Source organism: Magnolia sinica, chromosome 18 (genome assembly GCF_029962835.1).
Source record: "Magnolia sinica isolate HGM2019 chromosome 18, MsV1, whole genome shotgun sequence".
NCBI classification, from domain to species: domain Eukaryota; kingdom Viridiplantae; phylum Streptophyta; class Magnoliopsida; order Magnoliales; family Magnoliaceae; genus Magnolia; species Magnolia sinica.
The window spans coordinates 26,275,664-26,303,173 of record NC_080590.1 but is presented as its reverse complement, the minus strand read 5'-3'; the positions used below and the strand labels follow the sequence as shown (position 1 = coordinate 26,303,173).

The following is a 27,510-nucleotide window of genomic DNA, read 5'->3' as shown; positions in this document are numbered from 1 at the left end:
TTTCCATTTTGTGCACAAAGATATCACATGTTTTCAAGATATGGACAAGAAGTAGAGGACTTGCGCACGTTAATATAGATCAGAGTACCACTTTCTACAACATAGGCTAAACCCACAAGACAATGACATAATGATAATTGATACTTTTGAAGATCATTACAAGCAAGGTATACAAAAACGGCTACATAACGGTAACGGCCAAAACCATTATGCGTTATGGGGCCGAAACGGCCGTTACAGAAAAATTGCCTATAATGGCCCCGTTATGGTCCCATAAGGGTGTCCCATAACGGTCAAGAAACATGTTTTTTCAACCAAAAAAAAACGCAGCAGCCGTTATGGCCATTATCGTAGAGGTAACGCCAGTAGCTGTTACGGCCACTGTTACCGTTATTGAACACCTTGGTTACAAGGAAAACAATATGTCATGCCAATCTGCATGCATGTGCATATTAAAATTGCAAACATGGGCTAGACAACTGTATGTTCCACCATTTCACGAAAGGTGATAACTCATCTAATTCATCCACCATCCATTCCACAAGGCATAAGTAAATCCAGTGCTTGAATACTGGACCTCATTTTTCGATGGAGCGTACAATGATCTTAATATCCAGTACTAATTGAAACTGGAGTATCAACCATTTTCTTTCTAAGAATGAAAAAAGAAAGAAAATAAGAAGAATATGAGAGAGAGAGAGAGAGAGAGAGAGAGAGTAGGGCAAGAGAACGAATTGGTAGTCAAGTGACTAACACTATTATTTTAATAATAGGAGTCAATTATAGTACTCTGCAAGATTACACAATAAAATGCAAGGATAATCCACGTGACTACATATATGATTCTCTACACTCCCACCTCAAGCTAGAGCATGAATATCAATCATGCCTGGCTTGCGACATATTTGACAAAGAGCATGACTACCAATTCCTTTTAGTGAGAGGAATATGAAAGCTAATCTTTGGACTTCTGCTATGGCATATGAATTTCCTCGGAAATCACCTTTTCTTGAAGAACATAGCAGTCAACTTCGATTAACTTCAAGGTAGACAGGATTAGATGAAATATGAGCAGCTAAGTTGTCACAATGAAGAATCATCTGAAGAGCAATAGGAACTCCAAACTCTATCAACAAATCTTCAACCAAAGCAGCTCACAAACCCCATTGGCATACTCAACCTCTGCACTTGACTGAGAAACAATAGGTTACGTACTCACTCTTCAAAGTAACCAAATTACCACCAACCATAGCACAATAACCAATTTTAAACCTTTTGTCTGTATGAGAACCTGCCCAGTCAACATCTGTATAAGCTTCAGCGTCCAGATGACCATGGTTGAATATAAAAAGACCTCAACCTAAGGATTTCTTCAAAAACTTCAAGATATGGAAGACGGCATCTAATGAAGATGTAAAAGTCAGGCATAAATTGATTGCAACACTGACAGCATAAGAAATGTCTGCCTGAGTAATAGTCAAATAGATTAGTTTACTAACCAACCGTTTATAAAAACCTACATAATAGTCACCACCATCAAACTAAAGGCAATGATTTTGCTCAATTGGAGTATCCACCAGCCACACTCCTAGTTGACCCAAGTCCCAAAACAAATCTAGGACATATTTCCATTGAAAAATCACAACGCTTTGTCATGATCAAGCACCTCAATTTCTAAGGAGTACCTCAATGTACCAAGGTTTTTATGTCAAACTCTTGACTCAGAAACATTTTTAAAAGTTGAATCTCCTTGGGGTCATCTCCTATGATGGTTCTATCATCGACATAGATAATCACAACGGTGATGCCCATAGTGAACTAAACGAAAAGGTTTTGTCCACATGGCAATGGTAGCAACGAATTTCAACATAGCATGACTAAAGCATTCAAACCGAGCACAGGGTGATTCTTTCAAGCCATGAATAGCCTTTTTGAGCTTACAAACAGTACCTGCACCCGTAGACGGGACAAACCTTGGAGGAGGAGCTATATGTACTTCCTGTAGTTCTCCATGAAAAAAGGGATTCTTGACATCTCATTAAGGCGAAGGCTAAGAACTGTTTGCAGCAATAGAAAACAATACATGCATGGAGTTCAATTTAGAAACAGGAGTGAACGTCCTATGAAAGTCCACACCATGAGTTTGGGTAAAGCCTCTCATCACCAACAATGCCTTATAACGCTCTAATGATCCATCTGGTTCATATTTCACTTAAATACCCAGTCACAGGCTAACGGATGCATCCTTCATCTGCAAGATGAGGAAAACATGGACCACCTCTTCTTGCATTGCACACTTTCCAGGAAAGTGCAGTGCAGGTTCAATCGGGCTGTTGGAAGTTAATTACGTCATGCTTCGTCAGCTTGTAGATTTGTTAGCTATGTGGCACTTTGCTAGGAAGGGAAGGTTGGTTATGGAATGGGCTAGGGCTGATAGCATTTTCCCTGGGAGACTGGCATAAGCTTTTCAGGGTAGCTGGGGGATTCCACTTCTTTCAATTAGCTGGATAACTTCTCATCATCCTTTTTCTATCCCCTTGTTGTTTTTATCCAGTTACCGAGAGAGAGAGAGAGAGGGAGAGATTGGGTTGTTAGTCAAATGACTTACTCCTATTATTAATAATACGAGTCTAGTATAGTAGTCCACAAGACCACATGACATAATAACTACAAGGATACTCACATGGCTGCATATACGATTCTCTACAAGAATATGCTCCATCCACTAACGGAGCTGAACATTTGGATAGACTGGATTGCCATGTATTTATGGCACATGCAGTGGATGAATCACCACCATTTAAGAAATGGTGGAAATGCACATGTTAGTCTAGACCCTCAATCATGTTTCTAAATGATTGTATATGAATACATATGCCTGTAACATAACAGACATTGAAAAAATACATTCAAATTGATCTTGCAAACTGACAAACCAACAAATTCTCCGGAATTCCTTTCCAGATAGAAAATACTGAATGAAAGTTAATTGCTAATTGCAAACGCTATGAGCAACCACTGGAGCAGTGTACAATAAAGTCGGAGGAAGATGCTTCTCACTTCTAAGTGGCTTCATGCCACTGCTTGATACCTGACAAATGCAGTGAGGTGAATTAACATGTGTTATGGCACGTGTGGTGGAAGCCACCACCATTTAAGAAATGGTGGAAATGCACATCTTAGTGACTTAGTCTAGCCCTTCAATCACATTTCTAAATGTATATGAATGCTTGTTCCAGTAACATAACAGACATTACACCAAATAAAAAGACATTCAAATTGATCTCGCAAACTGACAAACCACCAAATTTTCTGGAATTCCCTTCAAGATTATATATATATGCTGAATGAAAGTTAGTTGATGTTTGCAAACGCTATGACCAACCATTGCAGCAGTGTGCAATAAAGTCAGATGCATCTCAGTAGCTACATACCACTGCTTGATTCCTGATGAATGCAATGCAGTGGATTAACATGTTTTATGACACGTGTGGTGGATCAGTCACCAACATTTAAAAAATGGTGTAAATGCACATGTTAGTCTAGCACTTCAATCATATTTCTACAAGTATACGAATGCCTGTGCCAGTAACATAAAAGACATTGAAAAAAAATATATTTCAAATTGACATCACAATCTGACAAACCAAAAAAAAAAAAAAAATTCTGGAATTCCTTTCAGGATAAAATAATAATAATAATAATAATGAATGAAAGTTAAATGATGTTTGCGAATGTTATGACCAACCATTGGAGCAGTGTGCAATAAAGTCAGAGGAAGATGCTTCTCAATAGCCTCGCACCACTGCTTGATTCCTGATGAATGCGACACGGAGTTGCCTTTTGAGACTTCTGGACCATCTAATACATATAATGGAGCTGATGACACTTCTGCCCTTCTTGCACAATCAGATGCAAATGGGGTGTCCAGTACTTTATCATCTAAAAGGTCATCTGTTCCTTTAAATCCAGATGATGCGCGAAGGCATTCATCCAAAACCTGAATCATAACTAAAGCTCTTAAAATGGAATAGAATATTGATGGATGAAATGAAAGTAGACAATAGCATCAAGAAGTTAACGAGCAAAATTCCACCAGATTACATCTTGGCAATCATCAGCAAGCAAAGCTTCTCTGGAGAAATGAAAACAGTGAACTGTTTACTAATGTTTAAAGAAGAAATAACTAATAGGTTGTTTATAGCATCACACTATCATCATCATCATAGCCTTGTCCTGATATTTTGGCATGTATTCCAAAAGTTATATGAAGCTTTAACCGGCAAGCAAAAAAGGACAATGGGGTTTTCGCAGATGGGATTCATTAAACTGATATATATCTTGGCAATCATCAGGTGCATGACACAATTTTAGTTCCAGAGTTTAAAAATAAGCTCCATCAGTGATTCAGGTGGACCACATGATTGGAAACACTGGGCAACGCCCACCCTCCAAAAATTTTCCTTTGTTATTGGGCCCCAAGGCTAATTTTTTGTGCAGCATCTAATGTTTGCTTTTTTTTAGAAGAGCTAATGAAAATCTCATTGATATATCCTAGCAATAGAATTATGAAGTAGAAAGATTTTTTCCAAAACCCATAAGCATCAGATTCGTTAATTTGGGTGGATCAGTGGATGGGCTGGGGGGAAGAGAGTCTACAAAATGTGGAGAGAGCCTCAATCAAAATTTTGCTATGACTCAGTGAGACTTCACATATTCTTGCACAATATGAAGACCCTCGGATTCCTCTCCATAATCCTTGACAACAACACAGGAGCCCACCACCTTCCAAGACGTCCCCTCCGAGTCGATCTTGCAAAGTCCTGCCTCCTCGCCTAGAGTTTTAGCACTCGGCACCAATATCAAGTTTACATTATGATCAACGCAAAGGGCTCAAACCAGTTTGACATACTTTGGCTGGTTACAATCCTCAGCAAATAGACATAGCTGCACAGCATGCTTTCCAATCACCTATTCACCTTGGCACCTTCATGAAGCCCACAAGCGGCCTATCATGGGCCAAGGATCTCTTCAATACCAGCTGCAAAGCTGTCATTATGTCCATGGGATCACCTAGAGCGGGACCAAATGTCTCAGCTGCAATGTTGGAACCGTCTTCGCCGCCTGACATATTTTTCTCGTTGAAGATTGTTCCGACGACTGTCTTCTGACTCTGCGTTGCATCTAATGCTTCATGTGGATTTCACATGATAATTATGGTGGACCATGTAAAAAATCAATGGTGCACGCCTCTCTCCAACCATTTCCTTTGATGTCGTCCACCTGAATCACAAGTCGGCGTGATTTTTGGGCCCTACGCCTAATGGCAGATGACACAACTGTTGGTCAGAGTGAATTGTGCATACAAGTCATGGTGGCACCCATAAAAAATCAGGGCGGGCATCTCCCTTCCAACCGTTTCCCCTGGTCTGGCCCACCTGAATCATGGATGTGGCTGATTTTTAGGCCTTGGGCCTAACATGAGTTGATGCATCTGATGGTCAGGGTAGATTGCATAAACACATTATGGTGAGGCCCACCCAGGCCAAGAGCCAACCACCCATTTGCTCACACGAAGTATGGTCTGATTTGCAAGAGACCGTTGTCCTCTGTGTGTGTGTGTGTGTGTGTGTGTGTGTGGTGTGATATTCTTTCTCCAAAACAAACTGGAAAAGGATGCCAAAGATCATAATAGCAGTTTTTTGTACATAAAAACAGCATAAAAGAACACATTTTTCCAAATAATGAATAGCTAAAAATTAAAGGCATTTTATTGCCATTCCTACAAGGCTACAACTAGATGAACATATGTAAGAATCAATCTTTGAGGTAGTGATAATCTTTCTCAATCAAGGTAGTCAAAGAAGATAACAATTGAAAGGCACTTTATCCCAAGCTACTGAAGACAATTTAGAGTAAAGAAAAGCTATAGATATAATTGGTGAATGAGAAAGGTTCAACTACATAAATATTTCCATGATATTTCACCAAAATATCAATGATGCAGCACAATTGTAATCTCACTCATTTTTAACCAACACTATCATTCATTAACTAAGAAAAGTTTTTTGTTTACCTTAACGGCAGCCATAATGCATTTTTCTACAACTGATCCAAAAGTATTTCCAGTATCTCCCTTCCATGGCCAAGCTAGAACTTCATGGCTAGGACAAGCAGGGCTGCCCACTTGCATCAATGCATAAACAGTATCAGAAACTTGCTCCCAGCATGCAGACATTATACCTGGGTAGTTGTGTGATACTGCTCTTAGAGCCTGCACAAGTAACGAAAAGGCTAAGCTACCTAGTTCAAGTATCAAATCAAATTTGCAACACAAGCATCAATGATACAATTGTAACAAAAAGAAAAGTTACATTTAATTGCAAGTCATCATCATGAACAGGAAATTGTCTGTTGGCAACATTTTGTGTGAGCATTTAATTGCAAGTCATTACAGCCAGGGACTAGAGCCAAAGTGCCTGCAGAGGGATGGGAGGCGTAGTGCATCCATGTTTTTGCTGCATGCATGACATACATGGACTAATTAAAACCATTCATTTGATAGGGTAACAGTCATACTATCTGCACAATCATAACCCTCTAATCAGTGACATGACATAGATACTAAAAGAGAAAAGTCACCAATGACCCACATTCAGAAACAAAAGGTCCATCTATTAAATTATTAGGATAGTCCAACCAAAGCAATTGTTTTTATCAGTGGTTAATCAATTGCGGAACCATCGCAGTGCCTAGTGCAGATCATCATAACATGTGCCATGACCATGATACACGGTATGGGAGGTGCAAAAATGCATGATTCCGGAGAAGTGGATCACCTCCCTTTGCAATAATATGAAAAAAGACCATGGAAAGAAATGTTTGAAATCTCTAGCTCGTTAGATGAGCTACTAGAGAGTGTAATGTGTGTGAATGATCCACGGTTCGATCTCTGTTGTTACCTTATAAACCTTACTACTACCAAAAAAAATGAAGAAGAAGGAAAATATAAAAAAAGGAAGAAAAGAAAGTGTTCAACCATGCAGATTATTTTTGGTTCAAGTCTATTAGGCTTCTTAAAATGCATTTTTTTTGTATACATAAACCATAGCAAACCACGAACAAAATTCAAATGATTAGATGAAGTAATCATACTATAAGATTATATTTCTCACGGATGTCAATATGGTCTATTAAGACTCCAACTACTTCTGCTTTGAAATAAATGAAAATATGGCTGAGAGTACTTGAGGAGCCAGCATGAGATCACTTCAGTGAAGCCCACTCAATGCCAGAAGTAGAAAAATGAATCCACAGCAACATCTTTCAATGAAATGGTTAATTCCTCCCTTCAAATGATGAACTTCAAAATGCAATATACAGAGTCAACTTTGAATGAACCAGTACTGATCTTTCAGCTCCATGGGATCAATTGGATGGTCCTCAAATTCATAGGATTTATTTACCTTGATGAGTTGTTATGGTTAGAGGGAGTCATGACTTATTCAATAAGTTTCCCTGTTGTATTTTCGCCACTTATTGGGTACCCGGTGTTAAGACAAAATGACGTTTTGTTTTGGTTTAGGGATTAGAACACATGCACTCTGGTGAATAGCAAAGGGAATTTGGAAGGAAGAATGTTCATCGTCAAATATTTCATTCATTTGAGTTCTTGTTACATTCCTTGCATTACCCTTGATTCTAAATCAAGATACATATAAATGTAATAACATCAAATAACAGTTGAAAATAATAATTTCGGCAGCATTCTGGCCCCTTCTGAATGTCCATCCAAACCCTTTCTTTGCACTAAGCATTTGACAGCATACAATGAATGTGGACCACCGGTAATGTTCTTTAAGCCATCCATTGCTTTTGTATATGTGGCTCTACTGACAATTAACCAGCCAATTTTTGAACCAGGTTATCTACATGGTAGGGCCCATCTGCTACACAGTTCGAATACCCGTGCGCGTCTAGAGGTGTGTGGCGAGGTGAATGTGGACTTAGCTAAGCTCCCCTTGCATATTAAATAGCTCCTTTAAGCCATAGTACTAACTGATCTTAAAATAAAAGATACACTAAAGATGCATCAAGTTCTAATATAACAAAATACACTGCTCTTATGAAAGTAACAGTGTAACACTCCTTATAAAATTACCTGGAGAGCCTCAAAACTTGTAGCAGGATGTATTGCTTGTTGGGAAAACTGAAATAAAACATGAAGTGTGTTTGACTTTGCCTGGGTTCCAGCAACACCTGGAAGAGAGAGAGAGAGAGAGAGAGAGAGAGAGAAATTAGCTCTGATTGTATTGATCTAAGAAAAAACGCATCAATTTATAAAATTTCAGCGGCAAGGGAACTCCTTCGCAGAAGTGATAGGAATTGCTAAGCATAAAATAGTAAAATAAAATAATTTCACGGGATTACATTATCATACATGAAGGATTGGACAAAAGTAGTTTATAGTGAGGGTAGGACAAAACAGAAGAACAGTAGAACAAGCCACCTAACGGCTGCCAGGCATTGGAAACTGAATATTTATGTGCCTCAAGCGGCAATCAAGATCCTCCAGAGTGGGGTGTACCTGATATAATCAAAATCGCTATTTCCAGACCAGCATGTTTGGGGATTCGAACATGGCAGAGGTAAAGACACTTAGAGAGGGCTGAGAAAATTTTCATCACTGTTTCCAGAAATTCAATGATTAAGGGTGGGCATCCAACATCCATTTGGGCCATTGATATTGTCCTTCATTTTCAATGACATCCAGGATATGTGTGAGGGGGTCAACACTTCATTTGCCCATATCAAAGAGGGACAAATGAAATAGCTGGAACTTTAGCAAAAGAGAGCATCAGAAGCTAGCCTCTGTGTGGGTAATTCTTTCACTCCATGATGCATTTGCCTTTTTATCAGATTTGGAATCGTCACCCTCTTGTTCGACGTATTTTCCTTTCAGTTTCACACACCATCAATGTCCTCCCTCATATTGAGTTAATTCCCATTTCCCAATAACAAATATGCAATTAGAAATTAATTGCAAACATCAGTTCGCAATGTTGGGAACATCATATCCAAAAATAAAATCATTGCATGTAAACATCAGAGGCAAATAACAATAATTCCAACAACAACTTAAAGCCAGAGTTAAATGGAAATCCCACTATAACCGTGCTGGTGAAACTGGGTAAACTCTACGCAACAATTTCTGGCATAAAAACCAAGAAAGACCCATCTACTGATAATTCCCATAAGTTAGTGGAATAAAAGGCTAAGTCTACTTGCAAGTAAGACAGATACGACACGGAACATGTCTGCAAGAAGCAAGTTGTTCATCAAACAGGCTCCACCACATTAGCACTCGCTGAAAAAACAGGCTAGTGGACAACACATTGTATGTGGACCATTGGTCAATCTCTTCAACAGTATTTATTCCGTACATGTGGCTCACATCACATACAAGTGAGCAGGCTGATTTCAGGCCAAGAACACACTGCATGGAGCACATCTGATGAACAGCCTGGATCTCAAACGTGAGCCACTCTGGCATGTATGCTGGTGGATACAAATCTGATCCAATGCATGCTTAGTAAAGCTACACAGTTTAGCTAGGGCTTGTTCCGTTGACTAGCATCAAGAAATAAATTTGCCGGCCTTGTGCCAAGTATCAGCTGAAATCACACCAACAGTAGCAGTCACCGGCATCACTTCTGAATGATGACAAAAAGACAAGAATGCCCAAGGCTTCCAACCTACCAAACCTGGCAAATGTAAATGGAACCTCAGACTGAGGATCATCGAATTTTGCTAATGTGTTTCCAACCTCCCCTCTGATAAAAAGAAGAAGAAGAAGACAAACCTCTTGGTGTTCCTTCTTGAAGCATTTCTGCCACCCGTGTGGAGGGAGGCGATGTAGACAGAGCAGCAACCAAACAACTAAGAGCAGTGGCCTGCCAACAGGACATCAGATATAATCAGTGTTTGAAATATCGATGTCGCATTACGTATTGCATCCTTGGGATACGGATATGTATCGGTTATCACATGGGATATATCATTTGTATTGCGTAATGTATCGTTGTTGTTGGAAACATAGGGAAACATTAGGAAACAAGTGCACATAATAGGTTTTCTTTGTATGGGGTCGTAATCTATGCGTTGTCTAACTGAATTGCTGCAAGTAGATTCAAAGTCTATTCATATAATTTATAAATGTAAGAAGATGTGTGGAAAATGTGTGGAAACACAAGCAATGCATTCAAAAGCAAGAGAAGAATCACTAGATCAGGTTACATACATGTTTGATTTTATGTTTGGACACAGATTGCAACCGATTTGCGAGAAATTGAGAAATTTTGATTTTCTTAAAATTTTCCACAACTCAGCCCAACCGATTTGTAATAAATTAACACTGATTGAATATGATTTACGAAGGAAAAAAAAAAAAGATTGAACATGTGGGATATATCCCACTACTTGTGCGTTTTGTATCGCACAAGTGGGATACAAGATAAATAGTGGGAAGTATCGGCCGATATCATCAATACTTAAAACACTAGATATAATATGGCATTTATATAACCATTCAAGGCAAAAGTTAAACATAACTAACCAGAAGACTAGACTGTTCAGTTTTAAATGACAAGTCCTCTAAAATCCTCATCTGCACAGTAGAAATAACAGCAGGCAACAGCTCTCCAGGCATTCGAGCATATCTGTTCCATGAACATAGCCACAAAACAAACAAAAGATTAACCAATTTTAAATGAAAATATGAATTGAAGCATGATACCTCTTTCAACATGGGAGGGAGAAAAGGGTGAGTAGTGAGTACTCATGTGTTGGATAAGCAAGACTATAGTGACTGGGAATGTACAGTGCAGTAGGTAGTTCAATGAGTAAATAAAAGATGCTAACTAAATACAAGAGAAAAATAATCGAAAATGATAGGGTGCCAAAAACATAAACATGACAAAATCCAATACAAATCTGCCAAGTAGTGTGTACGGATGATAAGAGAAACTTCAATCAAAACAAAAATATCATTTAAAGACGAAACCATACGGAGTAGCAGCAATCAGAAGCATGAGAACTTTGAATGAGGATGCCAACAATCCACTATGTGTTTCATGATGAATCAAGTGTAGTAAGCCTGCATGGTAAGAAGCCAGAAAACTGTAACACATAAGCACACAGAAGCAAACTGGTATATGAATAAACGAATGGCCAACTCCAACTGCAAGCACACCCAATAGTTTAGTTTGTAAAGAACGAGTAGCTCTACAACATATTTGTTCAAGCCCATGGATCAATGAAAAGCACTTTGTGCTTCAACAATCATGTCATGGGTTTGAGATGAGCTTTACCTAAAAAATCTAAAAAATAATTACTTCTCCTCTACCTGTATGAAGCTGCATTAGAATTTCACCGAGGGAGCTTGAAAGAGTAGTAAACGGTCCACGTTTTGTGGATTCTTTGTATTCAGCTACTTGCAGAAAAACGGATGAAGGACCATCCAACATGGCAGCTAAAGTTGAGGCAGCTGCAATCCGTGTCTGCAGATGTGATGGGGTAGGAACAGTCAGTCACAAGACACAACTACTGGACTCTGTTAGCTGGTAAGAAAAGAACATACAAGGAAGAAGCAAATTATGTAACAGGCCTTAAAGCAAAGCTGACTAAAGAAAATATGATTTAACAAATGAAAAAAATAAAGAACCAAAATAAAAATCAAAACCTTTAAGATGGGATCAAAAAGCAAGCATGTCATTAGAGTTGCCTGATACTTCCTGTGAAAAGAAAAGGTATATTGTAAAAAACTGAAAGCAAGTGATCTAAGAAGGATTTTCTTTTGAACTGATGACAATAAAGGAAATGAGAACAAAAAATTCATACAAAAGATAAGATAGGATCGGGATGGCTCACCTTGGTTGTAGCACATCACTGGTTGGCAAAAGTATCTTCCAATGAGCACTAACCGATTTAGGATCAGCTTGACAAAGATCCTTCAAGTTGAAATGCAGATGGAAAAATGCAGTAATGTCAAAATATTTCGAGACCAATTACCCTAGATAATAATAGCTTTCCACATGTAGCATTACCTGTATGCAAATAATGGCAGATATCCTAGCCTTGGAGCACCGAAAGCGATCTGCATCTTTTACTGATCCATCGCTATCACTGTGCTCTGAATCTGATGATGCAAAACCAGGCGCAGAAGATTCACGATCTGGACTTTTCCAAGAATCCCAGGCTTTAAATGGCTGTGTACTCATCCCTTCCCTTTTGCGTAGATGTGGAGGTCTATAAGGACCTTTATCAGTGCTGCTAGATTCCTCCAGTCTTGAATTTATATTCAAAGAGACAACTTCCTTCTCTTTACTGCTGGAATTTGGTAAAAGCAAAAGCCCTTTATTAGTTAGGCCATATATGAAGAATATTTGCAATGATGCTACAAAACCTGCTACCTGCAGAAATACACATTTGAAAGACTAAATGAGAAAACAGAACTAGAAACTGTGCATTAACTGAAAATAAAGCTCTAAAGGCTAATCTGGATAGTAGAAGTTAGGAGATTACATGGTCCGATATAGAACCTTTTGGGTTGGAGAGAACCAAATGGAGACAATGCAGAAGAGAGGTATAAAACCTGCCAAATAATAGGTTGAATGTCTGTTTACTGTTGATACTAATTCCGGGGACTTTACAAGCAATCAAGCGATTGATGCAGTACCTGGACATGACATTATCTTCTATAAGCAGGCCCTTTGATGCCAAGACATCCATCACTTTCCTCAAAACCTAGTTCACCACACACAAATTTAATATATATTTTTGAGAATTCACACAATATTCAAAAGAATATGCAATTATGCACACCTCAAGTGTAGATCGCCACATATCCCCTGAAACAGAAGACCCAACTCTTGCAAATGCATCCCCTATCATGGCGAAAGCAAGGGTCTGAACCTCCCACAAATTGTTAAACTTGGGGGTTCTGGTTCCATTATCAGCAGCATACCGTTGATTGCCAATTGAATAAGATGAGGAAAACAGCTCAGCATGCGAGCATGAAACAATTTTGAGAACGAGCTTGACTAGTTTTGTGCTCTCTAATTGTGAGCAGTTTCTGCACATCCATTGACAAAAAAAAAAAAAACTGAAAAGAGTTACTAACTGATTCCCAGAATATCTTCCAAAAGTATTGACATAAATCATTGAAACTTGTAGTCACCATGAACATGAGCATTGACTGATACAAAACCAATTCAACCAAATAATATGGTTGGTCTTACAATCTTAGCTGTCTTTGCCATAAGATAATTATTCTTTCCTTCTGCTTCTAGCAATTAATAGAAGACACTTGCACCAATAATTAACAGGCGCATGTGGTCCAAGAATGAATCAGGGTCACCCCATTTTCTAAAAGACTGTGCCGTTCAATACCCATATCGACGTGTAATACACGTGGTAATAGCTATTAGGAAAAACCTGAATTTATCTCGTATTATTGTATTTTAGCATTATTTGTATGATATGAGGCATGCATGGCGTGAAACACAAATAAAGAGTAACTGTGACCATTCTGCCAACTTGGATCGATCAGAACTGAACCTAAAATGATCACTTAGAATAACTGAATGATTTTTAGAAGTTAGATCACCCCAACCCCAGTGTGGTAAACAATACTGTTACTTCATCTGTGTTTCACACCATAGCAAAGCACATATAAGATTTATGAGGAAAACTTTGATACTCTGGCAGAGTCTGATGGACAATACACAGGACTGAGAAATCATACATGGCACACAGTTAAATCAATTTTAACTGGCCAAACTTCCCAGTTTAGATGTATCAGACACTGCAAATCACAATTTTTTACTACATAACACTATTGGATTGTTGGAGATTTATTGGACGGTTCAAATGAAAAACCTCCAATGGTGCTATTTTAGGAAACTGTCTGCTACTCGGACTTGGATAAGTTCAAATGGGATTGTAGAACCTTTTTTTTAATGGTAATGGGATTTTGACTTATTTACAGTGGGTTCTACAATTTGGGCAGTTTAGTTTGAGTTAATGCATATCATGTGTACGATTTCCAAGTGCCTTCGTATGAAGCATCATAAGCTGCCAAAGTATCAAAAAACTCCCCAGTATATATATGGTTCTAATATATTCCATTTTATGTTGATAAATTTTATTTCATCTTTTTTCTTAATGGTAAATTTTACTACAGTATATTCATTTTTCCATGATAGAGTGGACAGGTGGAACAGGATTCATGTAGCTGACCCCAGTTGGTTGGGATAAGGCTAAGATGATGAAGATGTGCATTCATAAGAAACAAAATTTATATGATATTTCAGTACTGTTGTATATTTTCACAGATATGACAGAATCTCCAAGGCTCCCTATGCCCGATACCCCATTTCAGTGTTCATTTACAATACCAGCACATGCGTGTGTCCTAAATACACAAAGAAAAAAAAAACAAAAAAAAAAAAAAAAAAAACAAAACAAAAAAACTAAAAGATTTTTGCCAAGAAAAACTTCATTGTTTCATATTTGAAGTCAACCGTCTTAAAAGTTGAAAAGAGTTATTACCTAGTTGCACAAAAAAACACCCAGCCATGCAAAATAACAGTGTTGCATTTATCATGTTCTCAGGAGCTGGAGAGGCAGAAAAGGCTCCATCAAAAGTAAAAAAGAAAAAAGAAAAACCATAACCTGATAGTCTCTAAAATCTCCCTTACGGCTTTTATTCTAGCAGCATTCCCGGATAAAACTGTCTTTGTATCAGCTCTGCAAAGAAACCATTCTACCATCTTTTCAAGAAAGTCCAACAAAGTGGTCCAAGAAGAAGACTTCATTTCCAGGCAGACTCGGCAGCTAATACCATGGATCTTCACCAAAAAACAAACGACAAGATCCATTAGAAGGAAATGGACACTTGAATACAGAAACAAACACTGTTGTGCAAAAGAAAAATGCATGGTAAACAGAAGTAGTCTAGCAGAATGCATTAACAGGAAATAAATTACATCTCCACTATTGAGAAACTAATATAGAAGAATGACCATGGCCAGGCTATATGCTTTGTAGTAGATCATACCATGAACAGCAGACATGGCACAGCACAAACCAACCAATCATAATACATGTCATCAGCAACTTGTATACTAACAAAAATTTACACATCAGTTCTGTATGATCCCCATACTATTCAAAAAGGATGAAGTGGAGATGTGGGATGTTTCCAATAGAACTAGAGCTGGGTGGATGAAGTGGATATGGGCCTTTGGAGTTTTGTGTTCATCACATGTCTATGAAACTTAAGGCAATTTTTATAAGAGAGGCATTCAACCAGCTATATGGGTTAGTGTTGGGCAGTTAGAAAACAACATGAGCAAAGACCATTGCACAGTTGAGGATGTTGAGATGGACATGTTTAGAGACCGTGAAGGATAGAATTGATAATGAGATCATCCAAAGCAGACTAGCAGTAGTCCCAATAAGAGATAAAATGATATAGAAGTATAGAACAGACTGATGGTTCTGTCATGTACAAATATTTCAAGATATGGCTCCAGAAAGGAGGGGAATATTAATTAGGATTCGAAGTCCTGAAAAGAGGAAGACCTAAGCAGATTTGGACCCAGGTAGAACAACGTGCGTAATCAAAGAATTTGTTGGCATCATGTGAGTAGCTAAGCTATGCTTCACACCTTTGACCAAGACCACAATCAGTTTATCCAGATGCATGATGTTGGAGATGATTTTAAGAACTTACGTTCTCAAAAAAACACCAGGTGTCAACAGGACTTGACCAAGCTCTAAGTGCAACTTGGCATTTTTAAAACCCCCTATGGAGGTTTGTAATTCTCTTGCGGACTTCTTTGGTTGTAAGGTAGGTCTGCTTCCTACCCTATACCTAGGTCTTCCTCTATGCGTAGGTAAGCCTCCTCTCTATTTGTGGGACAACATTTTAGAAAGAACGGAAAGGAAGCTCTCTTCTTGGAAACTGAATGTTCTTTCCCTAGGGGGAAGGCTCAATCTGATAAAGGCCTCTTTGTCTAGTATGCCCATCTATGCCTCTTTGTCTAGTATGCCCATCTATTACTTATCGTTGTTCCTCTGCCCTAAATCTATTATTCTCAAGATTGACAAATTACCTAGGAAAATTCTTTGGCAAGGGAATTGTGTTTCTTCTAAGTTCCCTCTCCTTCAATGGAATGAGGTCAACACCCCTTATGGAGGAGGTGCGAATATTAAAAACCTTGAAATCATGAATAAGGCTCTTCTTGGAAAATGGATTTGGAGGTACGGGAAAGAAACTAACAGTCTTTGGAGGCAAATTATTGCAGCTAAATATGGTACGTCTACTACGGGATGGTGGCTGAAGGAGACCTCTTTCTATTGGACATCCTCTCTTTGGAAAGGAATAGTTAAATTGACCTCTCTTGTTCGTGAGAGAGTTTGTTTCTCTCTTGGTAATGGAGATGGAATCAGATTTTGGTTAGACTATGGTCTGGCAGGTCTACTCTGGCCGAATCTTTTCCATCATTGTTTGCTCTTACCCCGAATCAGAATATTCTGGTCACATAATGTTTTGATGACAATGAGGGAGATGGTATTTGAATTCCTCTCTTTAGAAGAAACCTCTCCGACGACGAATTTCAAGATTTCTTACTGCTTCTTACTCGAATGCAGGATACTAGCCCCTCTCCTTCAATGGAGGATTCCATCTGCTGGATGTTTTCTTCAGGTTCCTTTACTGTCAAATCTTTTTACAATCATCTGATGTCTTCGGCGAATCCTTCATCGTGCTGTCGCACAGGTGTGCAATGGTTCTATGGGCTTCCTCCAAAGGTGGCGGCATTTGGTTGGCTTGCAGGAAGGAACAATTGACAATTTGATAGCGAGAGGAATGGTCCTGCCTAATGTATGTCTTCTTTGCTACCAAAATGAAGAAACAGTTGACCATCTCCTCATCCACTGCCAGTTCACTTCTGAATGATCTGTGGTGGAGTGTCCTTCGTTTGACAGGTATCTCTTGGTTCATGCCTTCGTCCATCGACAACCTGCTCTGTTGCTGGCATGCAAACTCTGGAGGGGCGCTTGGTAAAAGAAAATGGCGGATCATCCTTTTCGCAGTTCTTTGGGCAGTGTGGGCTGAGAGAAATAACCGGTGCTTTAGAAGTCTGAGTGGTTCCTCTGCTGTTGTGTTCTCTAGAGTTCTTGCCCTGTTTAGAGATTAGGCACCTTTAAGAGTTTCAGTTTTGTCTAGGGGAGGGCTTTCGTATTTTTATTTTCTTTTTCTTCTTTTTTCTTTTCTTTTTTCTTCTCCTTTTCTTCCTTGTAGTTTTGCCTCTTTGGCTTCTGTTCTACTCAATAAAGTTTCTCATCTTTCCAAAAAACAAAAATAGTATACATTATTGGAAAGTGAAAAGGAAAAGTCCAATAAAAAACTATTAGTTCTTATAGACTCAATCAAGTTTCTCAAGAGCAGAACCTGAAGGAGACACTTTCAAAGATATCATCCACATCTTCCAAGTATTTAAAGACTGTAATTGCTCATTCTAAAGTCCAAACCACTCCAGACCCTTTATGTCCCTTTTCCTATTGAAAATGTAACAGTTTTAAATTGATTTTCTCAAGGATTCAACAACAAAAACCTCCACTATAGAATAGAAGGGGCATCAACCAAGCAGGCTTCGCTGGCATATTCTCCAACAACGAAGAGAGAGATTGCAAGTAATCCCAGGCCAGCATCTCAACTCTTCAGAAAAAAAGGGTCAAGTCTTTATTCCTATAATGATTCAAAATGAAGATAATGGACTAGATGCATGATGATGACCCAAAAAGGAGCTTCCTCCTACATGATGAATCTCTTCAAAAGTTCCAAAATGTTAAACAAACCCTAAGGCTTGTTATTCATCTATTCAAATTCAGATTCTTGGTCTTGGGGAGGACAAAGGTGTTTGGGAAGGGACACTATCGGGCTAGTTTTGATCCTGTTCCTTCTTCCAATCAGTGAGTGATGTCTGGGAGATTTCCGCCTTCGCTTCTCAATACTCTCCTAGCAGAATAACATCTTCTCTCAAAAACCCTCATCATTGAAATTTTTGTAAAGGAACATTTGCTTGAAGCAGATATCACTGCAGATTTGAGGAATATGACATTAAGATTCTTTTTTGTGATGCAGACTTATCGACGGTTGATAACCTTCGAAAGATTGTTATTTGCTTCGAAGCAGTCTCAGGCCTAAATGTTAATGCGGCCAAATGCGAAGTGCAGGGAATTCATGTGGAGCGAGAGGATCTTTCTCTTTTTGCGGATCACTTTGGTTGTAAAAGTGGAGTTTTCCCCTCTGCCTATCATGGGTTGCCTCTTTGTATAGGGAAGCCGGCGAAGCATCTTTGGGATAAGGTCATTGAAAGAATTGAAAGGAGGTTGTCTTTTTGGAAGGGTCGCTATCTCTCCTTGGGTGGGCAGTTTACTCTTATTAAAACAGCTTTCTCTAACATGCCTATCTATTTTATATCCCTCTTCAAATGCCCTATATCAGTGACAGATAGGCTTGATGAGCTAAGAAGAGATCTCCTTTGGAAAGGGGCTGACGAAAAAAGAAAGTTTAATCTTCTCAAATGGGATCAAGTTTGCAAGCCTTTAAGCAAGGGAGGTGCTGGCCTGAAAGATCTTCATCTTATGAATGATGCCCTTCTTGAAAATTGGCATTGGAGGTTCAGGTTGGAGACAAGAAAATTATGGAGAGAGCTTCTTGTGTCCAAATACATACTTATACGGGAAATTGGAGTATAAAATCTCCATCTCTCTACCACACTTCTGACGTTTGGAAGACAATTGTTGCCACGGAACATAAGTTTCATCAAGGAATTTCTTTTCATCTTAGAAAAGGAAATTGTATTTGCTTCTGGGTAGACGAACGGTGTGGGGAAAGACCGTTACAAGATCTTTTTCCGGGAATTGTTGGTATCGCCATGGATCGCTCCATCCTTGTGGATCGTTGCTACTCCATAGAGGGAGAGTCCATTGTTTGGTCTCCTCCCTGTCAGAGAAATTTGTTGGATGCCGAGGTTGAGGAGCTCATTACTCTTCTCAATCACCTGAAATTCGTTGTGCCATCGTTGCAAGAAGAAGACTCGATGATCTGGAAAGAACATAGCTCCAGTCAATGTTTTAAATATTGACGAAATCGGCCAATATATCCCACGATATATCTTGTATCCCACCTGTGCGATATGAAACACACAGGTAGTACCGATACTTGTTTGATCCGGTGAGCATTTTCAATTTCTGACCCCTTTTTTAAATGAAATTATGTTAAATCAATGTCAAATACTTATAAATACATTGGTTCTTCATGTTTTGCATGAAAAATCATGGAGTTGGAGCTTTGATTTCGATATTCATTAGTTCTTCATGTTCTCCATTTTTTTTAAAAAAATTTGTCCTTCAACTAGTTGTCAATTAAGATTAATTTTGAAGTATTTAGGAATATTTGATGAAATTATCATCACATACACTCTAATTTCAAAATTTGAGTGTAGGAAATCCGATTTGGGGGAAATTGAATTTCCCCAATTTCTCCCAAATTACTTGCAATGTTGCACTACAAACATGAAATCAAGCATGTATGAGAGTTGATCTACTGTTTGTTAAGTCCTTGTCAATTTTCAAAAAATAAAAATATTTTTTTATAAAAAAATTATTAAAATATTTTTTTTTTTCAAAATTTTCCTTCAACCAGCTGTCAATTGAGACTAATTTCGAAGTATTTAGGAATGTTTGATGAAATGATCATCACATACACTCTTAAATGTTATGCATTCAATTTGAATATAGTTGCGTTAGTTCAATCGGACAACGCACGGCTTAGGACCCTATACAAAGGAAACCTATTATGTGCACTTATGTTTTGAGATGTTATGATTTAAAAGTATGTATTAGGGCCTGTTTGGCTGGACCAATCCCATGGGATTAGGAGGGATGGAATTGTTTTTAAGGTAATGATGGTGGTGTCAGTGGATGTCCTGTAATTCCATGGGATTGGTCGAATTCCAGGATGGAATCCAGGCGCGTTGGGGATGGCGGTGGGGTTTGGTGTAATACTCCAATTTCAGCCTGGCAGTGTTTGGGTATGGCATGGACTCGTGCTAATCCCATGACAACACTCATTTCCCTTTGCAAGATCAACACCCACGTTCTCCATATAAACCAGTAAATCAAATGAACAGAATCAACGCAGACGCAAACAAGACAAAGATCAGGTCAATGCAACAAAAATAAAATAAAAAAGATTTTTTTTCCAGAGAAAACAGCAGTCCTTCAAAGATCTGTTGAAAACCAAGAAACAATGAGAAACCCAATTCCTTTCAAGAGCTGAGGAGGATATTTCAACAGTCGAAAATGTGAGGAAGGGAAGAAAGAAAAACCCACAGAGGGATTAAGATGCAGAGAGGCATTTTAATGGCGGAAAAAGAAGGATTTTGGAGGGAGGAGAAGATGAAAAGAGGGATTTGGGGATGTGAGAGAGCGCCAAAGCTCCTTCCATGAGATTTCCCATTCTAGCCCCCTCTCCCTTGAAAAATTATGAAATTCTCCTCCCTCTCTGCCCCTTCGCTTTCTCTTTCCTAGGATGGCGGTGGGATATGGAATAATCCTTCGATGCTGGCGTCGTTTACAAGGGCTACGGCAGATGAAGTATGCCCGCCATCCCCAAACATGACGCGGGATGGGATTGTTGTTGATAACCCACCTAATCCCTCTTAATTCCACTTCCACCGACTGGCCAAACACGCCCTTAAGGTCTTTTTTAACAATGCCTGAAGTTTCATTGAAAAATTCAATAATTTTTCCAATGTTTCCCAAAAAGTGCAATAAATTACCTGATACAAACGATATATCCCGTGCGATAACCGATCCATATATATATATATATATATATATATATATATATATATATATATATATCTATCTCCCAAGGATGCAATACGTAACACGATATCGATATTTCGAACACTGGCTTTGGTGTCTTCTCAATGCGATCATTTAAAAATCTGATTTCTAAGCCGACTACCCCACTATCCTTTTCGTTTCATTTTTGGTCCCATGGGGACCATTCGAGGATTGCAGCATTTGCATGGCTTATGGGTAGGAAAAGAGTTCTAGCCATTGATAACGTTCAAAAGCGATCCCTTATTCTACCCAAGTATGCTTCATGTGTATGGGTGATTTGGAGTCCATCTACCATCTCTTCATCCATTGCCCTTTCGCAAGTAAAGTTTGTGTCCACTTCATCTTGCTTTTCCATATGTCGTGGGTGATGCCGCTTTCTATTGACCAACTTTTATGGGCTTGCCGTGAAGCGGCAATGGGCAAGTCTCGGAAAGCCATTTGGAGGCTAGTGGCAATGGAGATTTGTTGCTTTATATGGAAAGGCCAAAATAGTTGATGTTTTCAAGACAAGGATCCTCCTATCGAAGAAATCATTCACTTAGTGAAACTTGTTGTTGGCCTGTTTCACATGGGCTCCGTATGTTAAAGCAGCTGCATCTGCTAATCATTCAGCTTGGTTTTTGGCCTAGCGTCAGGTTGTATTCTTTTCCTGTCTTTTGGTGGGTGCTTTTAATAAAATTGTAATAATCTCAGGAAAAAAAAAAGATTCGCAAGAGATGGATCCAGGTTTCACCAAGAAATTCAATGAATTTTCTGAACAAGAAGAGCAATCCATGGTCTGTTTGTTTTCAATATTGATCCTGGGTGGGGAGGGGAAGGTGCCATTTTAGTCGCAATTGTAATCCGAGATATCACATATCCAGGCTTCTGAGGAAGTTTGCATTTCAGGTACAAAGATGAAGCTCAAAAGGCAGTTGATGTTCTTGATGGTCAAATGGTGGATGGCTTAAGAAAGTCAATCTTGCAAAATATGGGCGAGAGAAAAACGGCAGAAAGGATATTGTTGACGGCTCAGAACAGAGATTTCTATATCAGATTGTCGGCAAGGTAGGTAAATTCAACATTAATCAAAGAAAGAGACAGTAATGGCTCAGTGAATGCCAAAAAAGGCAAAGATATGGAAGGACCAAAAGAATTCCTGGACAGAAAAGTAAAGAGTGATTCAGCGATACAATTGCTGGTGAGAAGAGAGCTGTGTTGAAGTCCCTTACCATAGCAAAACATAGATTTCTCGGCCGTCACTTGTTACCATCGGTATTGGAGATGGACCGGATCCTGGGTGAGCATCAATGTGCAGAAGAAGAGCCATTCCTTTCTCTACGCAGATGGGACGTGATGTTTGGGTGCTCCACAAGATTTGCTTGGGGGGGGGGGGGGCAGGGAGCAACTTCTCAAAAGAGCCGGGGAGAGAGGGGACATTGGCATGTAAAAGACGATGCTGACGTGGCGAAATACAAGTCCAGTGTAGCACTAATGAAGGCTCTTCCTGTGGAGAGGAGGACGCATAAGCAGATCAGGCAGTGGGGACCTAAGGTTATTGCTGATGTGTATAGGACTCAAAGGCATGATGATAATATGAAAGGGGGTATTAATGTCTCATAGGGCAAACCAATATGGTAGGGAAAAGGCAACAGGTGTCAACATGGGGTGGACAGCCTAAACTCTTAAGGGGAAGGGATAATGTGTTCATCCTCCATATTAACAGCTATCTCATTTAAAGCGAGATTGTCTAATCCCAACATGCTGGCACCAGATAACAGCAATTTCAGCAGAAAGTTATTTCAAAAGTTTTAAGCTTGCACTCGTCGGAACTGGATAGGGATAGCTTTGAGACTTTGGAAAGGGGCAAGGGCATATCTATTTTTTTTCTAAGAGAGGTCTCATTTTGAATCAGATATATAGATGGGCAACTAATATAATGGGAGGGGCTAATCCTAATTCACAGACAGGGGAGAGGGGAAAATTGAAGATCATTCTGATGATGCAAGACTGGGTACAAAGAAAACAGACAATCCTTCACCAGAAATCAACAACGGCAGACGGTCGGAAGTTGAAAACAGCTTGATCAAGCCAGGAGGCAGCTAGTGAAAATGTAAAATGCCGGAGTCGATCTTTTTTCAAATGGACCCTAATCAATCGCAAAATCAAGCATGATTTGGTGGAGTATGGCCCATTAAATTGAAATACCATAAAAACAAGGAAAAAACAAAAAGAGGATAACAGCTTACGCCTTTTCCATTTTTTCATGAAATGGTTCGTTGCACTTGGATTCATCGAAATCTTCCAATTCAATCCCCAAGAGAGGCATGGATCTAGTCCAAACTGAGTTTCTAAGTTTCCTCCAAAGTTGGAATGAAGAGAAAAAGTGGGAAAACAAGAGAAAATTCAAATTTTAAAATAGGGGGCATTATGGGTGTATCAACTCATTTCGCCCTGTATTGGCCAATTCTTTTAGTTTGGCCGATTCATCATCATATTGCATACAAGGGTGTCTGATATGGATACGATACAACCAAATTGTATTCAATATTTAGAGCCATGGCGAGTAGTCCTTCTGATGACCAGGATCATAATTTCACAATGTCAATAAGAATTCCACTGAATTCTAACTTTTAGTAGCACAATCCTTCTAATCAGGTAGCACTCCCATTTCGTCCTCACACTCCTTCATAGTTGCTAATACTTGCTAACATTCTGAAACGGAAGCTTCGTGCAACCGTACTAGCTATAGTTCAGATTCTCCACAGAATCTGAGTCCCATACCAAGTTCACCCCCAAGATCATTATGTGCCCCATCAAAAGATACTCCTCATCCACAGGCACGTTCATTTCGCTCTGTGACTTGGTCAACCAAATTTCAACCAAGAACAAGGTCCCACTCAAAGGTTAAGACCAGAAATATCGGCATTGGTTGAAGACACAGGGAAGTTGGTAAAGAGGAGGATGACTCTCATATAGCAAGGGTCAACCAAATTAAACATGTGGTGAGATAAGCGGGGAATTAGACTATTCACACGAAGCGGAGAGGAAGGGCTGGGCAATTATTCAAGAACCTAGAAGAAATGGACGAAAGGATGTTGCAAGTGGGAAGTTGATACCTTTATGACCTCTCAATGCCATCCATTATCTCTATGCCCATACTTACCAAAACTAACTTTATGACCATAGGGCATTTGGTTCTTTACCGAACCTCCACCACCACTAGCTATTGATGCACAATTCCTCTCCTTTAATCACCAATTCATGGGCCGCAATCTTTTTCAGATTCGTGAGCCTTGTTTTTCTTTATTAAATGCCTGTCATCCCTTACTTGTCATTGGAAGTCCCTTTGGAGTTTCTCCAATCTTTTGCTACCATACTCGAATTTTGAACAACAAAAGGTAGAAAATCAAAAGGTTCAGTAATCATCACTCTCTAAGAGTGAGCCCTAACAGAGGATAGTTGCATTTCGAAGAGACGCGACCTTTCAAACCTAGACAGTATAGTTCTGCAATACCTTCTAATGAGAATCTGCACCAAGGGATCATCTGAGATAGAGGATAGGACACTTGACAGTATTACAACTCAATAACCTGCAGAGAAACTTTTCATAATCCACATCCAATGCTAACCACGCCACACCATGGTTAACTCTAAGACCCAAGACCTTCTCAAAACAACCAAGTTGTCCTTGTAAATTCAAATTTCTTCTTCTGCTGAAGGCATTCATGCCTAGGGTGGCTAACGACCAGGCTTGGTTTCATTTGGACCCATAATTTGAAGTGATAAGGCCACACCTTTTCAAAATACTGATTCCTATCAACCCAGCCTAACCCATTTGACACCCTAAATCCTGCCCACAATGAACAAGGGCGGCAATATGTTGGAAAGCCCAATGGGTTACTGAGAACAGCCTGTCAACTCCAAGGCATGTTGAGTTGGGTCTTAAAAGTTCAAGCCTGATTAGGAATCACTGTGGGCTCCAAGGTATTCAAAAATGGCTACATAATGGCCGTTATGTAACTGTAATAGTGGTAACTTTTACGTGATACAGGATCTTAGTAGGAAAAATTCCTTATAATGGCCGTTACAGCCCATATCATAATGTTAACAGCGGTAGCTACTATGGCCACCGATACTGTTATGGAATACCTTGGTGTGCTCTGATCAAGTTCATTGGTCCATTGGATTGCATCTAGTCCATTGTCATCTAAGCCTTATTCCAATTCCCAACTAACTGGGGCATTGCGATGATGACACTAATGTATACTAGTTGAATATGTGCATTCCTTACCATTAACATACATGCATAATTTGCTTAATGGGATGGGCTCAGGCTTCACAAACTTTTAATGAGATCATGCCCAAGCCTTACAAAAAACTAGCTTATTTTGGGCAAGCACAGGCTCAGCTCCTGCATTGTATTTTCAGGTCAAGCTCATGCTGACCCTGACCCATACATTGCCCTGTCCATTAACATCCCTAATAAGGAACCATATACATACAGAAAACAAATTATATGATCCTCAACACAGGGATAGGCAAAGTATCCACAGGCCCTCAGTTTGTAAAGGTGGGGCACATGGTTGGGTGATTTAGACTATTTATTTGATAGGCCCAATCACGGATGAACCATGCCCCTAACATCCTCCACATCAAAAGATCCCCACCATCCAGTCCATGTCATTTTTACCATCAAGCATGGTCAGTCACTGCACTTTCTTCCTGAAACTCTGTTTCCAGGTCACGGTTCAAAAGATTAAACTTGCCCCATCAAGGGGATTTTTATGTCATTATCCATCCAGAGTGTGGCCTATCAGATCAATGATCTGGACCACAAAAACATGGTCCCACTTGTACAGACAGAGAGCCAAGTATACAATACTGGATCATGTAATCCCCCTACATACTACACTAAATTTCCAAGTACAGAACTAGTACCAGGTGACAGGTGTGTATAAAGGTGTCCACTACTTCCTCGCCTTCAGGAATAGATGCCACTATCTCCACCAGAAACATCACATCCGACGCCACCTGAAACCGTAAACATTCACAGCTTTAGAAATTGAAATATATATTAAAAAAAATAAAAAAATAAAAAAATCTTAACTTCCAGAAATTCATGATAAAGTTCTAGTCCAAAATAATAACAATGCACGCAGTGAACACCAACAGTCAGCACGCAAATTATCTCCCACCGCTGAAAAACGGTTGGCAGGAGTTCTGCAAGCATCTCAAAATGCAAGTTTCCGAATGCACATTTTGAAAAGGGTGGTAAGATTCCCACCCACTCTTATTGGGTAGTTGGACATAGTAAGCACCTACTCTCAGTGCACACTGCGTGAACGATCTTTCCCAGCAACGATTCCAGATTATCGTTTCTGATGAACTGATGACATTTAAATGAAGCTAAGCAACTGCACGGTACACATGAATACGCGTCCGTCTGGATAATCCAAACCGTGGGCCCCACTGCCGCTGGACCATATCCCAAAAAATCATTCTGATGGGACAATCCTCGGCATCCCATCAGCGGTCACTGGTCCAGATTCAACGAATAGCAGAAGATGGGTAGGATCATACGATCTACACTCAGCGCTGGGGCCCACGACTTGGGGGATCTGGATTGCCGTACGTTCGACTCTTCTTTTACCTCGTGAGGGGGCAAATCTTGTGCGGCGCATATGAAGATTTCAGAATGAGAGAAGATGATGTTGCGGATTAGATTTGGAACGGAAGTGAGAGGTGGAGGTGTTAGGGTTTCGTCTCTTAAGGTCAGAAACGCTGTCCTCCATGACTTAATGGACGGAGATGATTGTGCTGGTGATGACGATGCCATTGAAAGGATCTGACAGCTAAAAATACTGCGAAGAGGATGAATGCTGAGGAAGAGGCATGGTTACTGGTTCGGGAAGTTTAGCGAGGGAGAGTGGGTGACGGATAAGGAAGTGCGCAGGTAGAGCTGGGCACGGGGTGACTCGACTCGTCCGACTCGACCTGAGCCGAATGTATGAGTCGGTCCGAACCGAGTAGGCTTGGCCCAATCCGAACTCAAACCGAGTCGAGTTCGAGTTACCCACTAACTCGACCCGAAACTCAATCCAGTTACGCTCAACTCAATCTGAAACCAACTCAACTTGAATTCGAGTGTGTATATATAATAAAAAACCCTCATTGTCATACTCGACTCGGGTTTAGGTATATAAATAAATAAACTCTAATGTTTAAGTATTTCTAACCCTACCCACTCCACCCAACCATATCCTAACCCAATCCCACTCTCCCTCCCTCCCTCATCCTCCTCTTCCAAATCCGGCAGCCACCCACCACCATCACCACCCTCCTCCTCCTCCTCCTCTCTCTCTCTCTCTCTCTCTCTCTCTCTCTCTCTCTCTCAAATCCTCCAACTCGAACCGACTCGATACTTTTTACCGGGTCGGAGTCCGGATTAGTCTAGGCCGGACCCAAATTTGGATGATCACCGAACTAGATCGATCCGAGTTGAGTCGAGTTTGGGTCGCCTATTTCAAAACCGAATCAAATCGG

The 27,510-nt window shown here is 39.7% G+C and overlaps 1 protein-coding gene across 4 annotated transcripts in view; it reads right to left on the bottom strand.

The window, feature by feature from the left end:
• Window positions 1–26,922, bottom strand: part of LOC131232528 (uncharacterized) — a 43,341-nt gene extending 16,419 nt beyond the window's left edge. For 2 of the 4 annotated variants that reach the window (XM_058228821.1, XM_058228822.1), the window contains exons 1-16: window positions 26,618–26,920; window positions 25,906–25,998; window positions 14,734–14,909; window positions 12,883–13,132; window positions 12,737–12,804; window positions 12,583–12,652; window positions 12,105–12,470; window positions 11,929–12,008; window positions 11,741–11,792; window positions 11,405–11,558; window positions 11,068–11,155; window positions 10,616–10,718; window positions 9,863–9,953; window positions 8,162–8,259; window positions 6,077–6,274; window positions 3,749–4,000 (exon numbers count right to left, since the gene is read on the bottom strand). In XM_058228821.1, coding sequence (XP_058084804.1) covers window positions 3,749–4,000; window positions 6,077–6,274; window positions 8,162–8,259; window positions 9,863–9,953; window positions 10,616–10,718; window positions 11,068–11,155; window positions 11,405–11,558; window positions 11,741–11,792; window positions 11,929–12,008; window positions 12,105–12,470; window positions 12,583–12,652; window positions 12,737–12,804; window positions 12,883–13,132; window positions 14,734–14,909; window positions 25,906–25,998; window positions 26,618–26,803 — 2,325 coding nt within the window. In that variant the 5' untranslated portion in view covers window positions 26,804–26,920. Of the gene's footprint in view, window positions 1–3,748; window positions 4,001–6,076; window positions 6,275–8,161; window positions 8,260–9,862; window positions 9,954–10,615; window positions 10,719–11,067; window positions 11,156–11,404; window positions 11,559–11,740; window positions 11,793–11,928; window positions 12,009–12,104; window positions 12,471–12,582; window positions 12,653–12,736; window positions 12,805–12,882; window positions 13,133–14,733; window positions 14,910–25,905; window positions 25,999–26,617 lie in introns of all 4 variants that reach the window. The other 2 variants (XM_058228825.1, XM_058228823.1) reach the window with 2 other exon arrangements.
• Between the last annotated feature and the right edge of the window lie 588 nt (window positions 26,923–27,510).